The following is a 22,500-nucleotide window of genomic DNA, read 5'->3' on the forward strand; positions in this document are numbered from 1 at the left end:
GATACGACGAACGTCCAGAGTGTTAAATCTCCTTTCCTCTGAGTTTGCAGGCTTGTTGCAAAAGGTAGGCAGAACGATCTCTTGAGAACGATGGAATTCAGAGACCACTTTTGGAAGGAAAGAAGGATCCAGACGGAGTACTATTGAGTCATCTCTAACCAGTAAATAAGGTTCTCTTATCGATAAGGCCTGTAATTCACCCACTCTTCTGGCTGAAGTTATAGCTACCAAAAAAACGGTTTTGTAAGCAAGATTTTGTGGGGAACAGGAGGACAAAGGTTCAAAGGGTGGACCCGTAAGACCTTGAAGTACGATGTTAAGATCCCATGGAGGAACTATGATTTGTTGCCTAGGGTTTATTCTGATTGCTGAGGTCATGAATCTTTTGATCCAGCGATGGCCTGCTAGATCTTGATCGAACATAGAACTGAGCGCAGAAATTTGGACCTTCAGAGTACTAGGTTTCAGGCCCATTTCCAAGCCTTTCTGTAGAAAATCTAATATCCTAGGTACATCCGGCCTGAGAGGGTCTGGAAGAATAGGTAGGCAAAAAGATGAAAACTTTTTCCAGATTTTATTGTAAATAGCGTTTGTTACTGGCTTCCTGGATTTTTGTAAGGTGGCTATGACAGGGATTGATAACCCTTTTGCTTTCAATACCTGGGCTTCAGAAACCACGCCGCTAAATTCCATTTCTGAGGGTCCGAGTGAAGAACTGGCCCCTGAGAGAGGAGATTGTCTTTTATAGGTAACATAACTGGCCCGTCTACTTGTAGTTGGATGATCAAGTTGAACCAACTTCTTTTGGGCCAAAAAGGAGCAATCAGGATAGTTGGAGTCCCTTCCATCCGAATTTTCCGCAGCACTTTTGCAAGGATTGGGATTGGTGGGAATGCGTAGGCTAGATGAAAATGCCAATCTTGAACTAGAGCATCCACTGCTCTGGGATTGCCTGTTGGATTCAGGGAAAAAAATGTTTCGACCTTTGCATTTTGATGGGAGGCAAAGAGGTCGACATCCGGGAGACCCCACCTGCTTACTAAAAGATTGAACGTTTGAGGATCCAGACTCCATTCGCCCGGGTGGATGTCTCGCCGGCTCAGATAATCTGCCTGAATATTGGCAGTACCTTGCAGGTGAGTTGCCGTCAGAGAAAGCAAGTGATTTTCGGCCCAGGCAAAGATTCGAGCAGAGACCCTCTTTAGGCTGGCGAATTTTGTACTGCCCTGGTGTTTGATGTGAGCCACCGTGGTCATGTTGTCTGAGTGTATCAGAACATGTTGGCCAGAAATCTGACGATCTGCTGCCAAGAGAGCTTCTTCCACCGCTTTGAGTTCCCGGAAATTCGAAGATCTCCCTCTGATTGTTTGGTCCCAAAGACCCTGATAAGGAACCTGATTTATCACGGCTCCCCAGCCCCTCTTGCTGGCATCTGTCTTGATTGTAGTTATCGGGGACTGAACCCAACTCACACCTCTGAGAAGATTTCTCGATCTCATCCACCATGTTAAGGATGCTTTCACCCGCCCTGGTGTGCGAATCCTTTTGGTCAGTGAGCTGGGACGACCATCCCAATTGTCTAAGACATGGGTTTGGAGAATTCTTGAGTGGGCTTGAGCCCAAGCCACCGACTGAATGCATGCTGTCATGGAGCCTAACAGCGACATTCCCTCTCGGAGCGTAGGGGATCTCATCTCCTTGTATTTCCTGATCTTTACTACTAATGGTAGTCTGTGATCGTCTGGAAGAAAGGACATTTGTTTTATCGAGTCCAGAACTACTCCTAAAAACTTCCTGGTTTTTGTGGGTTGAAGCTGAGATTTCTTCATGTTCGGAATCCAACCCAGAGACTTCAATATCTCTAATGTAGCTGACACATGGGATATTAGGGTTGCCTCGGTGGGAGCTACTATCAGCAGATCGTCCAAATAGGGCACCACAGAAACCCCTTGTCTCCGGATAAAGGACACTGCCTCTGCCATCACTTTGGAGAACACCCTCGGGGCTGATGAAATGCCGAATGGGAGGACTCCGAACTGATAGTGCTCCACCTGGTGATTTCCCTGTATCGCAAACCTGAGATATTTTCTGTGTCTCGGGTGGATAGGAATGTGGAAATATGCATCCTTTAGATCTATAGTCGCCATAAAGGAGTGTTGACTTATTAAAGGGATGGCTGATTTTACAGACTCCATCTTGAATCTTCGATATTTCACGTATTGATTCAGACCCTTTAAATTTATAATAATCCGAACTTCCCCTGATGGTTTGGGTACCAGAAATAAACGGGAATAATGTCCTAGACCCTGTTCCGACTGAGGAACCGGGAAGATCACGTTTGATCTCAGAAGATTTTTGAGACCCAATGTTAACAAATTGTGATGTCTTGCCGGGAGGGAAGTAATTTTTAGACCCTGAGGGGGGGGGGGGAGAAATTAACTCGATCAAAAGGCCCTGTTTGATAACATTGAGGACCCAGTGGGATTTGGTGATGTTTTCCCACTGATCCACATATTTTGAGAGTCTTCCCCCCACCGGGTCGGAGTCATTGTTTATCCTGTTGGGATGACTGCTGCTGCTGCTGTTGTTGAGGGACGAAAATATTTTTCCCTCTTCCTTTTGTATAGCTCCACCTGCCGGTTTTGCCTTTACCTCTCGGTTGGGAGGGCTGCGACATTGGGGCACGAAAAAAACGTTTTTTCGGTTGTTTTTGCTCCGGGATTGCTTTTTTCTTGTCAGTTGCTTTGTCAAGAATATCGTCTAATGCTGGGCCAAACACATAGTCTCCTTTAAATGGGATGGCGCACAATTTAGCTTTAGAGGTGATATCACCACTCCATAGCTTGAGCCAGAGAGCCCGTCTGGCAGAGTTGGAGAGTACTAGAGATCTAGCAGCGACTCGAACGGATTCCAGAGAGGCGTCCGCCAGGAACCCAGTAGCTCTAAGCAGTATAGGAAGTGAATCCAACATTTCACCTCTAGGGGTACCCTGCGATATGTGAGACTCTAGTTTTTCTAGCCAGCAGGAGAGGGCCCTGGCTACGCAGGTAGAGGCGATATTAGCCTTAAGGACAGATGTAGAGGACTCCCAAGACTTCTTCAGGAGACTCTCAATCTTCCTGTCCATAGGATCTCTCAATTGCGAAGAGTCCTCAAAGGGGAGTGCCGTTTTTTTGGCGACTCTGGCCACTTGCACATCAACTTTGGGAATGTCGAGTTTGACAAATTCACCCTCTAGAGGAAATCTATGTTTCATCTCTGAAGACATGCTAAGGCGCTTTTCGGGGAGTTCCCATTCCTGCTCAATCATGTTAACCACATTAGCATGAACGGGGAACCCTGTCTTTTTCTCCGATCTAAGCCCACCAAACATATGATCCTGTATGGACTGTGGTACAGGTTCCTCTTCAAGTCCCATCGTGTTACGTACAGCAGAGACTAAGTCCTCGATATATTCTGAGGAAAAGAGGTATTTCCTGACCTCAGCCTTAGGGGATGCAGGATCTTCCCAGCCAACAGATGAAGTTTGAGAGTGGTCTGAATCAGAGTCTGATTCAATGACCTGTATCTTTCTCTTCTTAGCTGGGGAGTGTGGTGGCGGAGGTGGAGGTGTGAAAGCTGCCAAGGAAGATTGTACCTCCTGTTTAACAAGAGAGCGAATCTCATCTAGTAGTGATGGTTGCTCCGCTTTAATTATCTTGTCAGTGCAAGGCTGACAGAGCTTTTTATCCCAGTTAGGAGGGAATTTAGCAGCACAGACCGGGCACTTCTTCCTATAGTTAGCTTTGGGGGTAGACCTTTCTCCCTGAAATAAAGAGGGAGAGAGGAGTGAGGAGCTAAACCCCCTAAGGGAACTACCTCCCGGATCCCGTCCCTGCATACTCACAGTAGCAGGGGCAGCGCTGGGCTCTGCAGACGCAGGGCATGAAGAACCGTCCATACTGAAGGATTTTTTGGTCTTACCTCAGTGGTGGTTCAGCAGGCTTTTATGGAGAGCACTCCCAGCACCTGCCTCCAGCGGCCGAATCTCCCCCTCCCCCTCCGGTATCCACGCCATTGCTCCGAACACGCCGGCCGGCGAAACCCGGAAGTACCGGCTTCAGGGAACATACAAAAAAACCGGAAGTGACGCGTGCGATCGCTGACGTCACTTCCGGAACGCCAAGCCGCGTGGAGGGGAAGAAGCCGGGAAGCTCAAGGAGGATCCCGGCTGGGGATCCAGGCCTGCTTTACCCTCACGGGGGCGCAGGAAGGCCTGGAAGGGGTCCCGAGGAACCTGGCATCAGGACGACGGGAGCAGCAAAAAGGGGGAGGCACAGAGCGACACCAGCTGCCCGGCTAAGCAGGTAAAAAACCCGCATAAGAAAACACACTGTAGCCGCCGGCCACTACAGCATACGGAAAAAACCTCTCCCTGTCCCAAAGGGGAACAGGAAAGACACTGGCAAGTGGGAGGTGGGAGGTCCTTTTAACCTCTCTGTGTTTCCTGTTCCCCATTAGGGCAAAGAGACAACCTCCATATGCCGTCGTGGAAGGTGACTAGAGAAAACCCCAAACCCTAATTTAAACAAAAGTTCATTTTCTTATGAGACATTCTCTTTAACCCGTTCCTGATGTTCCTTTCTCTTCCCCTTCTTCCAAAAGCCATACTTTTTTTATTTTTCTGTACCCATAGACATTTGAGGGCTATTTTTGTGGGATGAGTTGGACTTTTGAAAGATTCATTTTAACACATACTGGAAAATGGGAGAAAAAAAAAAACTCAAAGTGCGTTGAAGTTGTGATAAGCACGCAATTCTGTCATAATATAATCATTTGGATGAAGCCATACCAGTTTATATTGTAGACCAGGGGTCCCCACAACCTGTAGCTCAGGAGCCACATCTGGCTTGCAGTCCATAAATTGTAGCTCACAGCTGTCTGACAGCTTGGTGCATTAGCTCCAGGTCTAGCAAATAGATATGAAGAGCAAATCTCAAAATGGTGAATTTTGTAAGCAGCTCTGCACAGAAGAGCAGACCTGGGTGCACATATATTGGTCTTGGGGGCTTAGAGATAATTTAAGCATGGTATGCTGAAGACAGGAAGACGGTACCTGTCAGAGGAGGTGTTGGAAGCTGGATGCAACATTGTGTTGGCAGTGCTGAATAGGGGTATTGTAGGAACCTCTGGCTCTTGGTATTCTGCTTAGGAAGGGGGGGGGGAGAGATTTCTGTGGAAAATGTTTCGCTATCATTATGCTCCTAATGGGGGCTTTGGTTATTGGTGATGGGCGAAACCATTGGTTCGGGATCGGCGGGTTCGCCCGAGTTTTTTGTAAAGTTCGAGGCTGGACATGACACGAACCCCGAACTCAGACTTTACATATATGAGATGGGGTGGGCTGTAAAAAAAAAAAAGCCTAACATTAACCCCTTCATGACCTTGGGATTTCCCGTTTTTCCATGTTCGTTTTTCGCTCCCCTCCTTCCCAGAGCCATAACTTTTTTATTTTTCCGTCAATATGGCCATGTGAGGGCTTATTTTTTGCGAAACAAGTTGTACTTTTGAACGACATCATTGGTTTTAGCATGTCGTGTACTAGAAAACGGGAAAAAAATTCCAAGTGCGGTGAAATTGCAAAAAAAGTGCAGTCCCACACAGTTTTTTTGTTTGACTTTTTTGCTAGGTTCACTAAATGCTAAAACTGGCCTGTCATTATGATTCTCCAGGTCACTATGAGTTCATAGACACCTAACATGACTAGGTTATTGTTTATCTCAGTGGTGAAAAAAAAATTCCAAACTTTGCTTAAAAAAAAAAAAAAAAAAAAAAAAAATTGCGCCATTTTCCGATACCCGTAGCGTCTCCATTTTTCATGATCTGGGGTCGGTTAAGGGCTTATTTTTTGCGTGCCGAGCTGGCGTTTTTAATGATACCATTTCAGTGCAGTTACGTTCTTTTGATCGCCCGTTATTGCATTTTAATGCAATGTCGCGGCGACCAAAAAACATAATTCTGGCGTTTCAAATTTTTTTCTCGCTACGCTGTTTAGCCATCAGGTTAATGCTTTTTTTTTTTTTATTGATAGATCGGGCGATTCTGAACGTGCCGATACCAAATATGTGTTGGTTTGATTTTTTTTATTGATTTATTTTGAATGGGGCGAAAGGGGGGGTGATTTAAACTTTTATATTTTTTTCACTTTTTTTTTTTTTTTTTTTTTTTTTTTAACTTTTGCCATGCTTCAATAGCCTGGCACAACGCGATCGGCTCTGCTACATAGTAGCGATCATCAGATCACTGCTATGCAGCAGAAATGCAGGTGTGCTATAAGCGCGACCACAGGGTGGCGCTCACAGCTACCGGGGATCAGTAACCATAGAGGTCTGAAGGACCTCTATGGTTACTATACAGAAGCATCGCTGACCCCCGATCATGTGACGGGGGTCAGCGATGCGCTCATTTCCGGCCGCCCGGCTGGAAGCGCCGGTCAAATGCCGCAGTCTGCGTTTGACAGCGGCATTTAACTAGTTAATAGCGGCGGGTGAATCGCGATTTCACCCACCGCTATTGCGGGCACATGTCAGCTGTTCAAAACAGCTCCGGAGCCCGCATCAAAGCGGGGGTTCTGACCTTCTGACCTAGGACGTACTATCCCGTCCGAGGTCAGAAAGGGGTTAATAATAAACATTATAATTAGTGAGGAGCGAATATACTCGTTACTCGAGATTTCTCGAGCAAGCTCGGATGACTGAGTATTTTTTAGTGCTCGGAGATTTAGTTTTCATTGCCGCAGCTGAATGATTTACATCTGTTAGCCAGCATATGTACATGTGGGGGTTGCCTGGGAATCCCCACATGTAATCAAGCTGGATAACAGATGTAAATCATTCAGCTAAGGTGAGGAAAACAATCTCCGAGCACTAAAAAAATACTCAGAGGTCACTCAAACTGGACCCGAACTGTAACACGGGTTTCCCATGGAAACCTGTGTTCGAGACTGTTACCGAACACTATGCTTTCGGTATGGTCCCGAACTTTACGGTTAGTGTTCCCCCATCCCTAGTTACCACTACTGTCAGGAGGGAGGGAGCTGTATGTGGCTTGCAACCCTCTCTCAAGGTCAAAAAGGTTGGGGGATCGATGGTCTAGACCAGGGGTGAGGAACCTCAGGCCCCAGGGCCATTTACGGCCCTCGATGACCTTTTATCAGGCCCCCGGCAGATTCTCAGGGACCGCATTCTTGGGCAGGGAGCTGTATTTTGATTGCCACAAGCTCTAATTTCTTCTTGCTCTGTTAGCATACACACACAGTGTTCACTACTGAATACTGAAGGGCATGCAATGAAAGATTACTTCCTGACACCAGTGCCAGCGTCTGGATGTACTTTGTGGGCGGAGCTTGTACGGCCCCCGAAGGATGGTATAAATATACAAATGGCCCTTGGCAAAGAAAAAATAATAATTACCCACCCCTGGTCTAGACGGTAAAGACACACATTGCAAAAAGTAACAATAAAGCTAGAGAGACAAAAACAACAAATAGGGTCTTATCTGATAGGAAAACGGTATAAGATATTATAAGTACGTTCACCTGATCGGGTTTTGACAGTTAATCGTTGTGGTTTGGTCCTGATGAAGATCTTTGGAAACCTTGAAATGTGATGAAAAAGTCATAGTTACTCACCGATAACGGTGTTTCTCAGAGCCCATGACAGCACTACCAGAGAGAGGGGATCCGCCCTTCAGGGACAGGAAACCTACAGGATAAAAGGGCGGTACCTCTCCCCTGCATCAGTTTTGTTTACAGAGCATCGGAGGTCCTCCAGGTTAGTCACAACAACAACAAAAAATATACAATTTTATCATATTGCTTAACGAGTAAACACCGTGTCTATATGGAAAACCACTTCACACAAAATAATGTGCTCACCGCACACGTGATGAGGGGGGGGGGAATAAGCAGGTGCTGTCATGGGCTCTGAGAAACACCGTTATCGGTGAGTAACTATGACTTTCTCAGTCGCCCATGACAGCACTACCAGAGAGAATTGCAGAGATTATTGCTTAGGGAGGGACCACAGCCTGTAGAACCCTTCTTCCGAAGGTCAGGTCAGATGAAGAGGCTAGGTCTAAGCGGTAGTGTCTGAAAAAGGTTGAAGGTGATGACCAGGTGGCCGCTTTACAGATTTGATCTAATGGTACCTCCGACCTTTCGGCCCAGGAGGTCGCCATAGCCCTCGTAGAGTGAGCCTTCAGTCCCTGTGGAACGGCGTTCCCGGTAGATGAGTACGCCAAGGCTATTGCGTCTGTCACCCATCGAGCAATAGTGCCTTTAGAAGCTTTGAGTCCTTTCCTGGGCCCCTGGAAGCAGATAAAAAGAGACCCTTCCTTCCTATGCTGCTGGGTGATTTTAAGGTATTGGGCTAGACACCTTTTCACATCTAGTGTGTGGAATTTTTCTTCTTTCTTATTTCTAGGGTCTGGACAAAAGGAAGGAAGTATTATTTCCTGAGATCTATGGAATGAGGATGCAACTTTCGGTAAATAGGCAGGGTCTGTTTTTAGTATAACTCTATCATCCAGGATTTGTGTAAATGGAGGGTTTGCAGATAGGGCTTGGAGGTCACTTATTCTACGGGCCGAAGTCAGGGCTATTAGTAGGGCCGTTTTAAGTGAAAGAATCTTAAGAGGAAGTGATTCTAAGGGCTCGAACGGGGATTCTGTTAGGGCTGACAATACTAGGTTCAAGTCCCAAGATGGTAACCTCCGTATAGTTACAGGTTTAGACCTTGCAGCTGCTCTGACGAACCGTACTACCCAAGGGTTGGCAGCTATGTTTTCACAGTATAGGGCTCCCAGAGCTGCTATTTGTACCTTTAATGTACTTACTGAAAGGCCTAGGTCTAACCCTTTTTGTAAAAATTCTAGTATTTCAGTAATTGGGACCCCGTCCTGTAATCTTACCCCTGAGGATGATAGAAATTTTTTCCAGGTTTTACCGTAAATTTTTGTAGTTACTGGTTTTCTACTTTTCATTAGAGTGGACACTAGTTTGTCAGAAAACCCTCTTTCCCTCAATAGTGACCTCTCAAATACCAAGCTGTCAGATGTAAATTCTCTGACTGAGGGTGGAACACCGGTCCCTGAGATAAGAGGTCCGGAAGATCCGGAAGGACCCAGGGATCGGTGATTGATAGCATCCTCAGCCATGAGAACCAGGCTCTCCTGGGCCAGAAGGGGGCTATTAGGATGAGCCTGGATCTGTCCTGCCTGACCTTCCGCAGTACTGCTGGAATGAGAATGGTGGGGGGAAACGCATATGCCAGTGTTTGTGTCCAGGGAATTGTGAATGCATCCACAGCCTGAGGGTTCCCCCCGGAGTCCAGGGAGCAGAAGGCTTCCACCTTCCTGTTGTGAGAGTTGGCAAAGAGGTCTATCACGGGGACTCCCCATAGATCTGTGATTTTGTTGAAAATCCCCTGATTTAGAGACCACTCTCCCTGCCTTAATTGGCTACGACTCAAGAAGTCTGCTTTCTGGTTTTCTACTCCCTTTATGTGTAGGGCCGATAGGGAAAGAAAGTTGTTTTGAACCAGGCTGAAAATTTCGGAGGTGGTTTTCATTAAGGTTTGGGATCTGGTTCCCCCCTGGTGGTTTAAGTAAGCCACCACTACTCGGTTGTCCGAGAATACCCGGACATGATGTCCTTGTAGCTCGTCTAGAAAGAACAGTAACGCATGATTTACCGCTGTCAGTTCTTTGTGATTTGAGGAAGACTTGAGCTCCTGAATTGTGCATAACCCCTGAGTGACTTTGTTGTCTAGGTGAGCTCCCCACCCTGTGGGACTTGCGTCTGTGGTGACTATTTGAGACGCCTCTATCATCCAGGGAACCCCTTTTGATAAGTTGCTGGGATTTAACCACCAAGCTAGGGAACGAATAGTGGGCAAACTTAGAGACATGCGACTCTCTAACCGCCCCCCCAGTAGTTTTTGGTTCCTTAAAATGTCCCACTGGAGTGGTCTTGTGTGGAGCTGTGCCCACTGAACTGCTGGGAGACAAGCAGAGAGGGACCCCAGTAATGACATTGCCTTCCTTAAGGTCATGGTAGGGTTTGCACGCGCTTCCGATACTAAGTGGACTATCTTTTGTTTTTTCACTTGTGGAAGGTAACACATTTGAGAATTTGAGTCCAAGGTGAGACCCAAAAATTCTTGAACCCTGGTTGGTTCCAGCTTTGACTTTTGGAGGTTCACTAGCCAGCCCAAGTTTTTTAAAGTGTCTATGACCCTGTCGCATTGCTGACGGCAGAGTTCGGCTGAATTGCTGACAATCAGAAAATCATCTAGATATGGGATAATCAAGATATCTTCCTCTCTCAGATGCGCCATCATCTCCGCCACCAGTTTGGTGAAGACGCAGGGTGCAATTGATATGCCAAAGGGAAGAGCCCTGTATTGATATTCCCTTGTCTGTCCTTTCATGACTACCGCCAGTCTGAGGAATTTCTGAGAGGTCTTGTGGATGGGGTCGTGATAATACGCGTCGCTGAGATCTAGAACTATCATAAAGCAGTTTTGAAACAGATTTTTTTATCGTTGACTTTATTGACTCCATTTTGAATCTTTGTTTTTTTACATAAGTATTCAACTTCCGTAAGTTTATTATGGTCCGGAAGGTTCCGTCTGGTTTGGGAACCAGGAACAATGGAGAGTAAAATCCCTTCCCTCTCTCCAGAGGAGGAACCTCTTGGATGACAGCTTTGTCTATTAGTTTTACGATTTCTAGTTCCAGGGCTTCTTGTTGTCGGGGAGACGATCTCAGCGGTGTTACGACATAGTTTCGTGGGGGTAAGGATAGAAAGTCTATGTGAAGCCCGTCTCGTATCAATTTTAATATCCAAGGGCTGGTCAATATTTTCTCCCAGGCCGGGAGGAATTGAGATAATCTCCCTCCCACCCTGGGAAGGATGTCACTTGGGGGGGGGGGGGGGGGGTTTCTATCCCGAGGGGAGTTACCAAAAAGGAACCCTCTATCTTTCCTCCTCCCGTCATCCCATCGGGTTTGATCCCTTGGCGGTCTCCTTTTAAAAAATTTTCTATTCCGAAAGGGCCGCTTATTATATGTTGGGGCTAGGATGGGAAACCCTTTCTTTTTATCCCCTGCTTTTTGAAGGATATCGTCCAGAGTCTCTCCAAAAAGAAATTTGCCCTCACACGGGATGGAACAGAGTTTTTGCTTGGTTTCTAAGTCCCCCGGCCAGCTTTTTAGCCATAGAGTTCTACGCACTGCATTTGACAGGGCTGCAGATTTAGATGTTAATCTAATTGAGTCGGCCGAAGAATCTGCTAGGAATGCCGCGGCTCCTCTAATCATAGGGATAGTGTCTAAGATTTTATTTCTGGGGACCCCATCTCTGAGCTGTTTCTCTAGGTTATCAACCCAGATCATTAAAGACCGTGACGTGCAGGCTGCCGCTATGGTAGGTCTTAAGCATCCTCCTGCTGACTCCCAGGCCCCTTTAAGGAAAGTATCTGCCCTCTTGTCGAGAGGATCTTTCAGGGTTCCCATGTCCTCAAATGGTAAGGCGAACTTCTTCGAGGCTTTAGCCACCGCAACGTCTAGTTTAGGGGCTTTATCCCATGAAACAGAAGCCTCATCTTCAAAAGGGTATTTCCTTTTAATAGAGGGAACCGATGCGTTTTTCCTCTCCGGTTTCTCCCACTCTTTTTTAATTAACGACTGTATATTTTCATTAAGGGGGAACACTTTACGTTTTTTCTGGGATAGCCCCCCAAACAATGTCCTGCACAGTTTTGTCAGGACGAGGGTCCAGTACCCCCATTGTTGATCTTACCGCCTTAACAAGGCTATCAACCTCGTCTAGGGGGAAACAATGACGACCTCCACTCTCATTATCCGAAGAAGAAAAAGAGGAATCTTGTGTATCCGAGTTCTTACTCTCGGAGCTGGAGGGGTCAGAATTTTCAAAGGGAGTAGGTTGTTTCTTACTACCACTTTTCCCGGTTTTAAAGAAAGCTAAACATAGTCTCAACCTCTGATTTAATTACAGATCGTAATTCGGAGGCGAAGTTTGGGGTCTCCTCACAGAGGACTCGTCCTATACAGGAGTCACACAGGTTCTTATCCCACGTCTGTGGCAGAGCTTTTTCACATAGGGGGCAGGCTCTATTTTTCATCTTCCCCGTTCTTTTCCTTGCCTAAGATAAATGGAGAAGGGGAACCCCAATTACAAAAGGTGAACTTTCACGAAGATCACTCACCAATCTGACGCAGCCACAGGTACCGGTTCTGGAGGAGGGGTAGGATCTTGAAGTGTGAGATCCGCAGAAGGTAGCTGATTCACCACGCTGGAGATCTTGCTATGTTGCGTGGAATGGCTACCAGACCGAGAACTCCGGGTGCCAGCAGAAGATCACTTTTTCTGTGCGTCCGGTTTCGGTCGTTGATGGTGGCGCTGCTGCTGCTGTGGCGGCGGCTGGAGCTGCTGATCGCTGTCTTCCATGGTTTTACCCTGGGACGGCATGCAGCAAGAAGTTTCCATGTCCACCTTCTTTTAAAGTAAGCGCTTGTTATTAGCCCCTCCTCTGTGGCTGCATCATTGAGGAAGCGTCCATTTTTTTTTTTTTTTTTTTCTAACTCTACTGCGCATGTGCGCGCAGTCAGGGACCCGGAAATGGAGTAATCCGGTTCCGGGGCAGCGCCATCTTGGTACACCTTACTGCGCTGCCCCCGAACCGGAAGTTGTCTTCTTCACTTCCGGTGCGGCGCCATGCTGGCGTCCTGCACAGCCGAACGCCGGGAGCCCCGACCTCCTATCCGGAGTGGCGGCTGCGCTTCCCCCCGCTCACGCTCCGGACCCATCGGTCGTAGCCGTGGCGGCCTCGGACACCGCACCAGCCGTGGCAGGGGCCTCCCCGCTGCCAGGACTCGGACTGGCCGGCTCTGGACTCTTCAGTCGGATCTTCATGGTTCCGGTCTTCAGGTACCGTCCTAGAAGGTTCCCCGTCAGGGACAGGAAACCAAAACTGATGCAGGGGAGAGGTACCGCCCTTTTATCCTGTAGGTTTCCTGTCCCTGAAGGGCGGATCCCCTCTCTCTGGTAGTGCTGTGATGGGCGACTGAGAAATAAACCGCATTCATGCTTCACCTCCGTGTGCGATTGCATTTTTTGGTACCTTGGGCAGCGCGGACTTTGAACCACTGTATTTTTCAATCATTGCAAGACACACATTGCGGCACGCTTGATGTGCCAAAGAAGGTTTTGACTATCAGAATTGTAGCCGAAATCTTACACATGCTCAGTTCAATTTCTCTCCTGGTGCATGAATCAACTTAGGACATGTTGACCGGATGTCATGGGAGAAGAACCTGAGACAATAAAACTTGAGTTGGGCCACAAAACATATGGTTGGCATCCACCAAGGGTTAATATGATTACGTGATGATGATAAATCTGTTTTGAGAGAAGCGGTATTATAGAGAGAATATGGCAGTACAGACCAGAGAATATGGTGATCTTTAAAGATTACTTCTCATTATCAGATCAGTTTTAGGATTGAACACCTTGAAAATACCTTAATAGTTCGACACAGCCCAAGAATACAATTGCGGCAATTTGATAGCGGACATTGTGCCTGTATTAACAGTGACATATCCATGCCTGTAAGAGAACGCAAATCTCAGTAGTTCAACACTATAAATCCTTCTGTCTGGCCACCAGCAACGGGTGACAAGATCAGCAAAGCTGTATGGGATGTGATTTTTCTTCTTTTGATGCATCTTAGTGGTTACATTTTTCTAAAGGCTTACGTAGGTTTGAAAGAAGGCTTGAATCTGTGTGATCTAGAGGATCACTAGTGTTTTTTGAGACTTGACATCCTGCAATCAGCTGATCAGCAGTTTTTTTTTTTTTTTTTAGAGAAAGGACAAAGTGAACTGCCCCATTTTAGTAATGTAACCCTTAATGATTCCTACAAAGTCTCACTCAGGTGTAGATAAGTGTGCAAAAAACCCCCAAACACTTTATTCCAATCACTCAGCATATTTGGTATAGGACGTAATGGTGATGGTTTGAGGGGCTTGTGGGACCATCACCCGACAGGCTCGCTTTAACAAGGTGTTTTTTTAATAAGTAGTAATGACGAAAGTAAACATATTTAATGAAATGGTATCCAGTGACTTGATTTATTTTATAATTACAAAAAGGCCATGATAATACAGCACATTATTCAATAAACAATTGGAAATCATGATTAGTGCACAAAATAAAACACCATGACACAAAGAAAATGCGTCTTCCCCTAACTAATAAAATATGAGGACATGCAGCAGGCTGCAAATCTCCCGAGGATTACACTTTGCAATATACATTAAGGTTCTCAGAAGCCCTGTCCATGAATCCCAACACCAGGTGATTTAGGAAAGGAAGAAAAAAAAAAAAAAGTCATGCATGATTACACAAGGACCTTGCTTGCAACCTCTGCCTAAATTCCTCCAAACACCCAGTACTTTTTAACACAAGTGTAATAACTTGGGTGGAATTAGGAAAAAAAAAGTTATTTTACATAGCGGTAGTAAACAAATCATGACAACACTGTTTCGCATCAGCTCCCGTCCCGGGTATCACAATCAGATGAACCATGAATTAAAAAGGTTTTCAAATGTTTTTCAAAGTTGATGTTTTTCTTTTTTTTACCAAGATATTAAATAAAATCACATTTCATTTCTCTCTTATTATTTTAAAGCTATTCTGAAATGTTTCTTGAAAAGTTTGAAAAATAGAAAGAGAGCATTTTATATGCAGTTTAACCGTAGCACCTAGAGAATTCATGTCCTCGGCTTACGAGTATTTATGGCAGCAGTATTTGGCCCTTTATACTGCCGTACAGGACTCGCTTCACATCTCCGCTCTGCAAATGCCTGAGAGGTCCTTGAATCCACTCTGGAGTTTGAAATATACAAAGAATTTTGCCAACGTAAGTGTTCAAAGTTAGATGGGTGGCAAGGACCCTAAACACCAGGAGACTGGGCAGAGTTTTCTACAGGAGTCTTGTTTAGGTCAAATAAAGTTTGATTATCAGGCTCTTCATTAGTCGGACTTGTGACCCTTGGGCGCTTGTTCATCTGTGCATCCTCTTTGTCCTCCTCCAAAGGAGCTCCAGTGCTGACAGACTTGGCAGAAAAAAAAAAAAAAAAAAAACCAAGCCATAAGTGAATAAGAATTACATGGGTTTGAAGGGTTAATAAACATTGAGAGATAGAATATCAAAAATAAAATCCAGAAAATCACATTGTATAAATTATATACATTAATTTGCATTTTGCAGTGAGAATTAAGTATTTGATCCCCTAACAACCATTAAGAGTTCTGGCTCCTATACACCAGTTAGACGCTCCTAAATAACTTACCTGCATTAAGGACAGCTGTCTTACATAGTCACCTTTATCAAAGACTCCTGTCTACAGACTCAGTCAGACTCTAACCTCTACAACACGGGCAAGACCAAATAACTTTATAAGGATGTCAGGGACAAGATCATAGACCTGCACAAAGCTGGAATGGGCTACAAAACCATAAGTAAGACGCTGGGTGAGAAGGAGACAACTGTTGGTGCAATAGGAAGAAAATGGAAGAAATACAAAATGTCTGTCAATCGACATCAATCTGGGGCACCATGCAAAATCTCAACTCGTGGGGTATCCTTGATCATGAGGAAGGTGAGAGATCAGCCTAAAACTACATGGGGGAACTTGTTAATGATCTCAAGTCAGCTGGGACCACAGTCACCATGAAAACCATTGGTAATATATTATGCAATAAAGGTATAAAACCTGCAGTGCCCGCAGGTCCCCCTGCTCAAGAAGGCACATTTGTAGGCCCGTGTGAAGTTTGTCAATAAACACCGGGATTATTCTGTGAATGATTGGGAGAAGGTGCTGTGGTCAGATGAGACAAAAAATGAGGTTTTTGGCATTAACTCAACTCGCTGTGTTTGGAGGAAGAGAAATGCTGCCTATGGCCCAAAGAACACCATCCCCACTGTCAAGCATGGAGGTGGAAACATTATGTTTTGGGGGTGTTTCTCTGCTAAGGGCACAAGACTACTTCACCGCATCAATAGGAGAATGGATGGAGCCATGTACCGTAAAATCCTGAGTGACACCCTCCTTCCCTCCACCAGGACATTAAAAATGGGTTGTGGCTGGGTCTTCCAGCAAGACAATGACCCAAAACATACAGCCAAGGCAACAAAGGAGTGGCTCAATAAGAAGCACATTAAGGTCATGGCATGGCCTAGCCAGTCTCCAGACCTTAATCCAATTAATAAACTTATGGAGGGAGTTGAAGCTTCGAGTTGCCAAGCAACAGCCTCAAAATCTTAATGATTTAGAGACGTTCTGCAAAGAGGAGTGAACCAAAATTCCTCCTGACATGTGCGCAAACCTCATCATCAACTACAAAAAATGTCTGACTGCTGTGCTTGCCAACAAGGATTTTGCCACTAAGTCTTGTTTGCCAGAGGGATCAAATACTTATTTCTCACTGTAAAGTGCAAATAAATTTATATAATTTATACAATGTGATTTTCTGGATTTTATTTTTGATATTCAATCTCTCAATGTTAAAATTAACCTACCCTTAAAATTATAAACTATTCATGTCTTAGTCAGTGGGCAAACTTACAAAATCATCAAGGGATCAAATAATAATTTCCCCCACTGTATGAGATTCAATACAAAAAGTTCAAGGAGGGCCTGGATGTCTCTCTCGATAAATATAATTTTACAGATTATGGGTATTAGATTCTGTGATAAGACATTGATCCAGGGAAATAGTCAAATTTTTGCTTTCCACTTGTTCATCATTCAGCTATAGGTTGAACTTCATGGAGTAATGTCTACCTTCAACCTTAACCCCCTTCATGACCTTGGGATTTTCCGTTTTCATTTTTCGCTCCCCTCCTTCCCAGAGTCATAAATTTTTTATTTTTCCATCAATACGACCATGTGAGGGCTTATTTTTTGCGGGACGAGTTTGACTTTTGAACGACATCATTGGTTTTAGCATGTCATTTTCCGGGTCATTACAAATTCATAGACACCAAACATGTCTAGGTTCTTTTTTTATCTAAGTGGTGAAACAAAATACCAAATATGCTAAAAAAAAAAAAAAAAAAAGCGCCATTTTCCGATACCCTTAGAGTCCCCATTTTTCGTGATCTGGGGTTGGGTGAGAGCTTATTTTTTGCAGCCGAGCTGACGCTTTTAATGATACCATTTTGGTGCACATACATTCTTTTGATCACCTGTTATTGCATTTTAATACAACGTCACGGCGACCAAAAAACCTAATTCGGGCGTTTCTAATTTTATTCTCGCTACGCTGTTTAGCGATCAGGTTCTATGTAGATCGCTCCTATGTAGCTGAATTACAGGCTTGCTAAGAGCGCCGACCACAGGGTGGCGCTCACAGCAAGCCGGCATCAACAACCATAGAGGTCTCAAGGAGACCTCAGGTTGTCATGCCGACGCATCGATGACCCCCAATCATGTGACGGGGGTCAGCGATGCGCTCATTTCCGGCCCGATGGCCGGAAGTGGTAGTTAAATGCCGCTGTCAGCGTTTGACAGCGACATTTAACTAGTTAATAGCAGCGGGTGGATTGTGATTCCACACATCGCTATTGCGGGCACATGTCAGCTGTTCAAAACAGCTGACATGTCCTGGCTTTGATGCGGGATCGCAGCCAGGGCCCGCAACAAAGCAGGGGATCTGACCTCGGACGTACTATCCCGTCGGGGGTCAGAAAGGGGTTAAAAACTATAAAATATTCTATAGACCAAGTACACCCCTTCACGTAAACTGTATGTCCTAATGGCAGCAACCTCTCTAAGCAAGATCAACCAGGTTTGCCACACTAAAGAATTTGTCTAGGGATAACTTGGGGAACATGACAAATGTTGTCCAAATTCCCAAGGCGTCAACTGAATTGAGCATTTGTAAGAAGTGCTGGGAAACAAGTCTGACCCATGTAGGTCCGAATCTTGCAACCTACATGCCTTAAGTGTACCTACATTTTAAATATTTTTTTAAAACTGGAATAGGTGGCGAAATGCTCTATAGATCTGTGGTTTCTGGGTCAAGAATCCCGCAAATGATTGTTCTGAAGACTCTTCAGAAGTGCACAGCTCAGCAGTTCCTGCATGAGCTCAATACAAAAGTCTATGCAGTGGCTGAGCACTTCTGAACAGTTTTCTAAGCAATCGATGGAGACCTCACGACTCGGACACCCACCAATCTACTGGTCGATTTAGCACCCACATTTAAAAAATAAAAAATGTGTAGTGCATGTATTAAATTACTTACTTGTAGCTGTCTTCTGCCGTTTCCAGCGCTGCTCTGGTCCTCTTCAGCATCACATGACCACAACTTTTTTTTTCTACTCCTCACAAAGTGGGACCCTTAGTTTATTTCTTAATTTAAGTTTACAAAAGCCGTGTTTAAAGTCTCGTACACTTATATTGAAGAAGTGACTTCCATTCCACACAGCCTATGCTGTAGTTGTAGCTAACCAGCTAGTCACAACTGCCAATTAGTCTCGATGCAGGAAGAGGACTGGAGTGGCGGTGGAAACAGGAGAAGACAGTGACCGGAAAGTATTTTCATACATTCGCTACACATACACACTAGTGATTGGTAACAGAGGGTGCAATAAAAATTTTTTTTTTTTTTTAAACCCAGCTTGAGTGCACCCTATGACATGGATCCGCTACCAATAACATAAAAATATTTTATGCTTGAGGATTTTTCATCCTGGAAACCCAACTAATTTTCATACTGGAGTACATCCTTATGCTGTGGATAAACAGTGAGCGTTTCAAAGGCATTATTTTTTTCAAATGTAAGTAAACATATGTGGTAATCACATAAAAACACCTACCAAGCGGCACTTCACTCTTTTTGGTAGAGGTTCTTCTAACGTAAAGATCTCACTGCGCTTTAACATTAACTGGGATTCGTCGTCAAACTCCACCTGCACAAACCACAGCGTCAGTCCAGATTCAAGAGGGAAATGCAGACATACAGCAAACACCAGAGGCCGTGTCACTTATCTCATGATGATGCAGATTACGCGCTGGACAGTTTCAAGGTTTTTGTTAAGCGCACTGTATGAGGGCCTCGTCTGCGAGGCAATGACACAATTTTGGAGCAGATATAGAAAACTATAAAACTTCTTAAACCCTTGGAGTCAGTTTTGGCCTGTATGACAAACCATTTTTTTCCCACTGAAACTAGTCAAACTGATATTTATTTTAAACCTAAAGGTCTGCCTGATGTAATGATCTAATCTCTTTTCTAATATATTACAGTTAGCCACTCCCTATCATTCCCTTACTACTCCCTCTCTATTTTTTTTTACTTGCAGATTGATGAGGCTTCACTTGAGAATTCCCCAGTGCATGCTGGGATTCTCAAACGAGACGTCATCAGGGGGAAGACTGACTGCTGTCACTGCTGTAGCCTCTGCCCCTTCCACGAAACGAAGAGTCAGTGTTGTGAGTTTCAGGGGCTGGGGCTAGTCCCTGCTCTACGGATCATGCGACAGCTGTCAATTGCGACTTACGATCAGTAGGATCTTGTCACAGAACAATATTAATTTTAATGCACAGTGACAGTGCGCTTTCTCACTGGCTCTGATGAAAAATGACAAGTAAGAGAGTGCACTGTCAGTGCGCATTATAAGGAGAAAATCTGGAGAGCAAAGACGAGCCCTTCTTCCGCATGACATCACTTGGTTTAACATGATGATTGCGTCTTTTTTAACCTAAATAATTAATTACTTACCTGATAAATGAGGCTCACTTTAGAGGAAATGAACTTTGCTTTGTAGATATTTCCATCTATCCACCTGAGGTCCACAACTTCTCCTTCTGCTGGTGGCCCATTTTGCATACAATCTCTGCTCTAAAGAAAAAATAAAAAAAAATAAAAAATGACTACATGACAAAGGTGTGCGCAAACATACCGGGTAGTGTGTGTGTGTGTGTTTTCGACCTTTACACTATGGCCCCAATTTATAAAAGGGACTGTCGGCACAGGATGACCGTTACAACCAAGTATAGATGCTCGGTGCACCATGGAGTGACCAAATATTTAACTATACCTTCCCACTTGCTTGTTTTCCCCGCTATCTCCACACGCCTCTTCTTTGATTAACAGCTTTGGCTTCTCAAAGCCAGAGAAGGGTGGGAGACAGATGGAAAACAAGAAGATGGGAACATGCACGGACCTGTTTGCGCCTATACTGGGGTTGAAGAGTCATTCTGTGATGACAGAGTCCCTTTAAGACTGGCGTTGTATTAGGTGCATCTTTCCGCTGCCGTGTGCCTCTGCTAGAAATGCTACTCCAGCCAGGGACACTAAAGAGGAGGACATTTTGCCGAATTTGCCTGGCGCACCTTCCCAAGTCCCAGCTCCCCCTACTTTAGCGTAGTTGGCCACAATAGGCGTAAAAACAATAAAAATTGCAACAATCCCGAGGAAAATGTTTTACGCCAAAAACTAGCGGAAAAAAAAAGACATTATTTCAAGAATTCTACTTCAAAGCAACACATGAAGGATAATGACAATGCACTGCTCCTTTCTAATGGGGAGCAAATATGTCGTTTATAAATTGACAGTATTTATTCTACCCATTGTAAGACAAATCTCACCATGATATTCTCGGGATACACGTTGTCACTGTACGAGCCATCATCAAAGTTGACTTCATAGAAAATGTGAGTAGCGCATCCAATGACCCGGCATCGATAGTACAAACCATTGCGATTTCGGCCAATCACAGTCTGACCCACACTCACCTCCTTGGAGTCTGGAATCTGGAAGAAAAAGGCAACTAATGACACGGATATTACTAGTTTCCAAAGACAGTGTAAAGTTGATTGGATTTGCCAGCACTGTGATTTTCAGAACACACTCCTCTCTTCTGACCGCCGTCTCCAAGCTGCAGGATCAGCCCCACGGACTGATGTGGTGTGCCAGAGAACGGCCTGGAGCAAGCGGAGGAATCCTGCCCACTCCAAAACGCGGAGCTCTGCTCCCACTGTGTATTCGGTCACAGGATATGTCGAGACTTTATACATCTTAGTGGTAGACTGTGATTTTACCAAAACTACAGCAAGCAGCCCAGTAAGTGATACAGCACTGTAATCCGGATCTGTTGCCTAAACCTGCTGTCTTGGCAGTAAAAATGTTCAAAACACCCATTTTGTGACTGCGGATTACATGTGTGCTTTGTCTTCTTTACATGTTTAATAAGGTTAGTTTCACCAAAAACGCTGCAAGAACGTGTTACTTTTTGATTTTTTTTTTTTTTTACTTTCTCATTGCTTTTTTGAGTGAAAAAAACACTTCAAATAGGCTGCAAGAATGGTCATGCTGAAGTTCTCAAAATCAGTCAGGAAAATAGGCGTCTGCATGAGATTGCTGTCATCTCCGGTTTTACTGGCAAAAAATGCTTCATGTGAACATAGCCAAAGGGTATGTGCACAAATCATTGTCAGGCGGGATGGAAGTGAACGCACTAATAGGATGGTTTAGGCATTTGGATGGTTTCCATTGATTTTGTTAAAAAAAAGAAATCGATGAGGACAAATCCTCAACTTTTCTTCTGTCATCAATATTGTTTAATTAGTGCCAATCCTATTCCCAAGGGTGATGGAAAACCCAAGAAAGAACAAGGGTGAGGCCAGATGGAGCGTCTGAAAACAGAAGCGGGTAATAGTTGACAACCACGAGACTGACTACAATCAGGCGCATGAAATGTGACGCAAGCGCTCCGCGGCCACTTCCTCTGGGCCTTCCCGGAATGTGGTGGCCTCCATTGAGTACCAACGCCAATTCCGTGCATGGAACGGCCTGCTATCTCAGACATGGTGACCAGAGCTGGGTGAGCGTTACTTACAGATTGCCCGTTGGCCTTGTGTTTGAAGCATGTAATGGACACCACATAAGGCCAGTCATCAGGCTCCATCGATATCCCAGCGGCGTGAGCACATGTGACATGGAATGAGGTGGAACATCGATCGACAGAACACTGGACACAGGCAGCAACCTCTTTTCGGATTTTCTTCCGGCAATACACACATCTCTGAATTCGAGAACACCAAATGTTAATCCCGACCACAAATTCTACAGCAGCAAACACGTCACATTTTTTTTTTCCGAACTTACCAGTCTCCACCTCTGTTCTGGAATGCTACTAATGTCCACGGGGTGGCGCTGAATCACATTTACAAAGCAAGCTTCAGGAACCGCAATGGCGCAGACAATGTGCGCCCACCTGAAAATCAATTTGGAGGGGAAAAAATAGACATGTCACTTAACAAAACATGTGGTCGTGCACCCTTCAAAAGGCGTATGGAAAGCATTTGACAGAACTGGAAGAGATTTAGTCAACTAAATAACCAATAACGCATTTGTGCTTTTTT

At 44.9% G+C, this 22,500-nt stretch overlaps 1 protein-coding gene across 1 annotated transcript in view; it reads right to left on the reverse strand.

Annotated features, from left to right (window-relative positions):
- Positions 1-14,179: 14,179 nt before the first annotated feature.
- Positions 14,180-22,500, reverse strand: part of LOC143784642 (lysine-specific demethylase 4B-like) — a 59,693-nt gene continuing 51,372 nt past the window's right edge. The window contains exons 17-22 of the mRNA XM_077273134.1: positions 22,244-22,352; positions 21,975-22,160; positions 20,725-20,889; positions 19,856-19,975; positions 18,951-19,043; positions 14,180-15,180 (exon numbers count right to left, since the gene is read on the reverse strand). Of these exons, the coding sequence (XP_077129249.1) occupies positions 15,019-15,180; positions 18,951-19,043; positions 19,856-19,975; positions 20,725-20,889; positions 21,975-22,160; positions 22,244-22,352 (835 nt within the window). The 3' untranslated portion in view covers positions 14,180-15,018. The remainder of the gene's footprint in view (positions 15,181-18,950; positions 19,044-19,855; positions 19,976-20,724; positions 20,890-21,974; positions 22,161-22,243; positions 22,353-22,500) is intronic.

This window comes from Ranitomeya variabilis, chromosome 1, assembly GCF_051348905.1.
Source record: "Ranitomeya variabilis isolate aRanVar5 chromosome 1, aRanVar5.hap1, whole genome shotgun sequence".
Taxonomy (NCBI): domain Eukaryota; kingdom Metazoa; phylum Chordata; class Amphibia; order Anura; family Dendrobatidae; genus Ranitomeya; species Ranitomeya variabilis.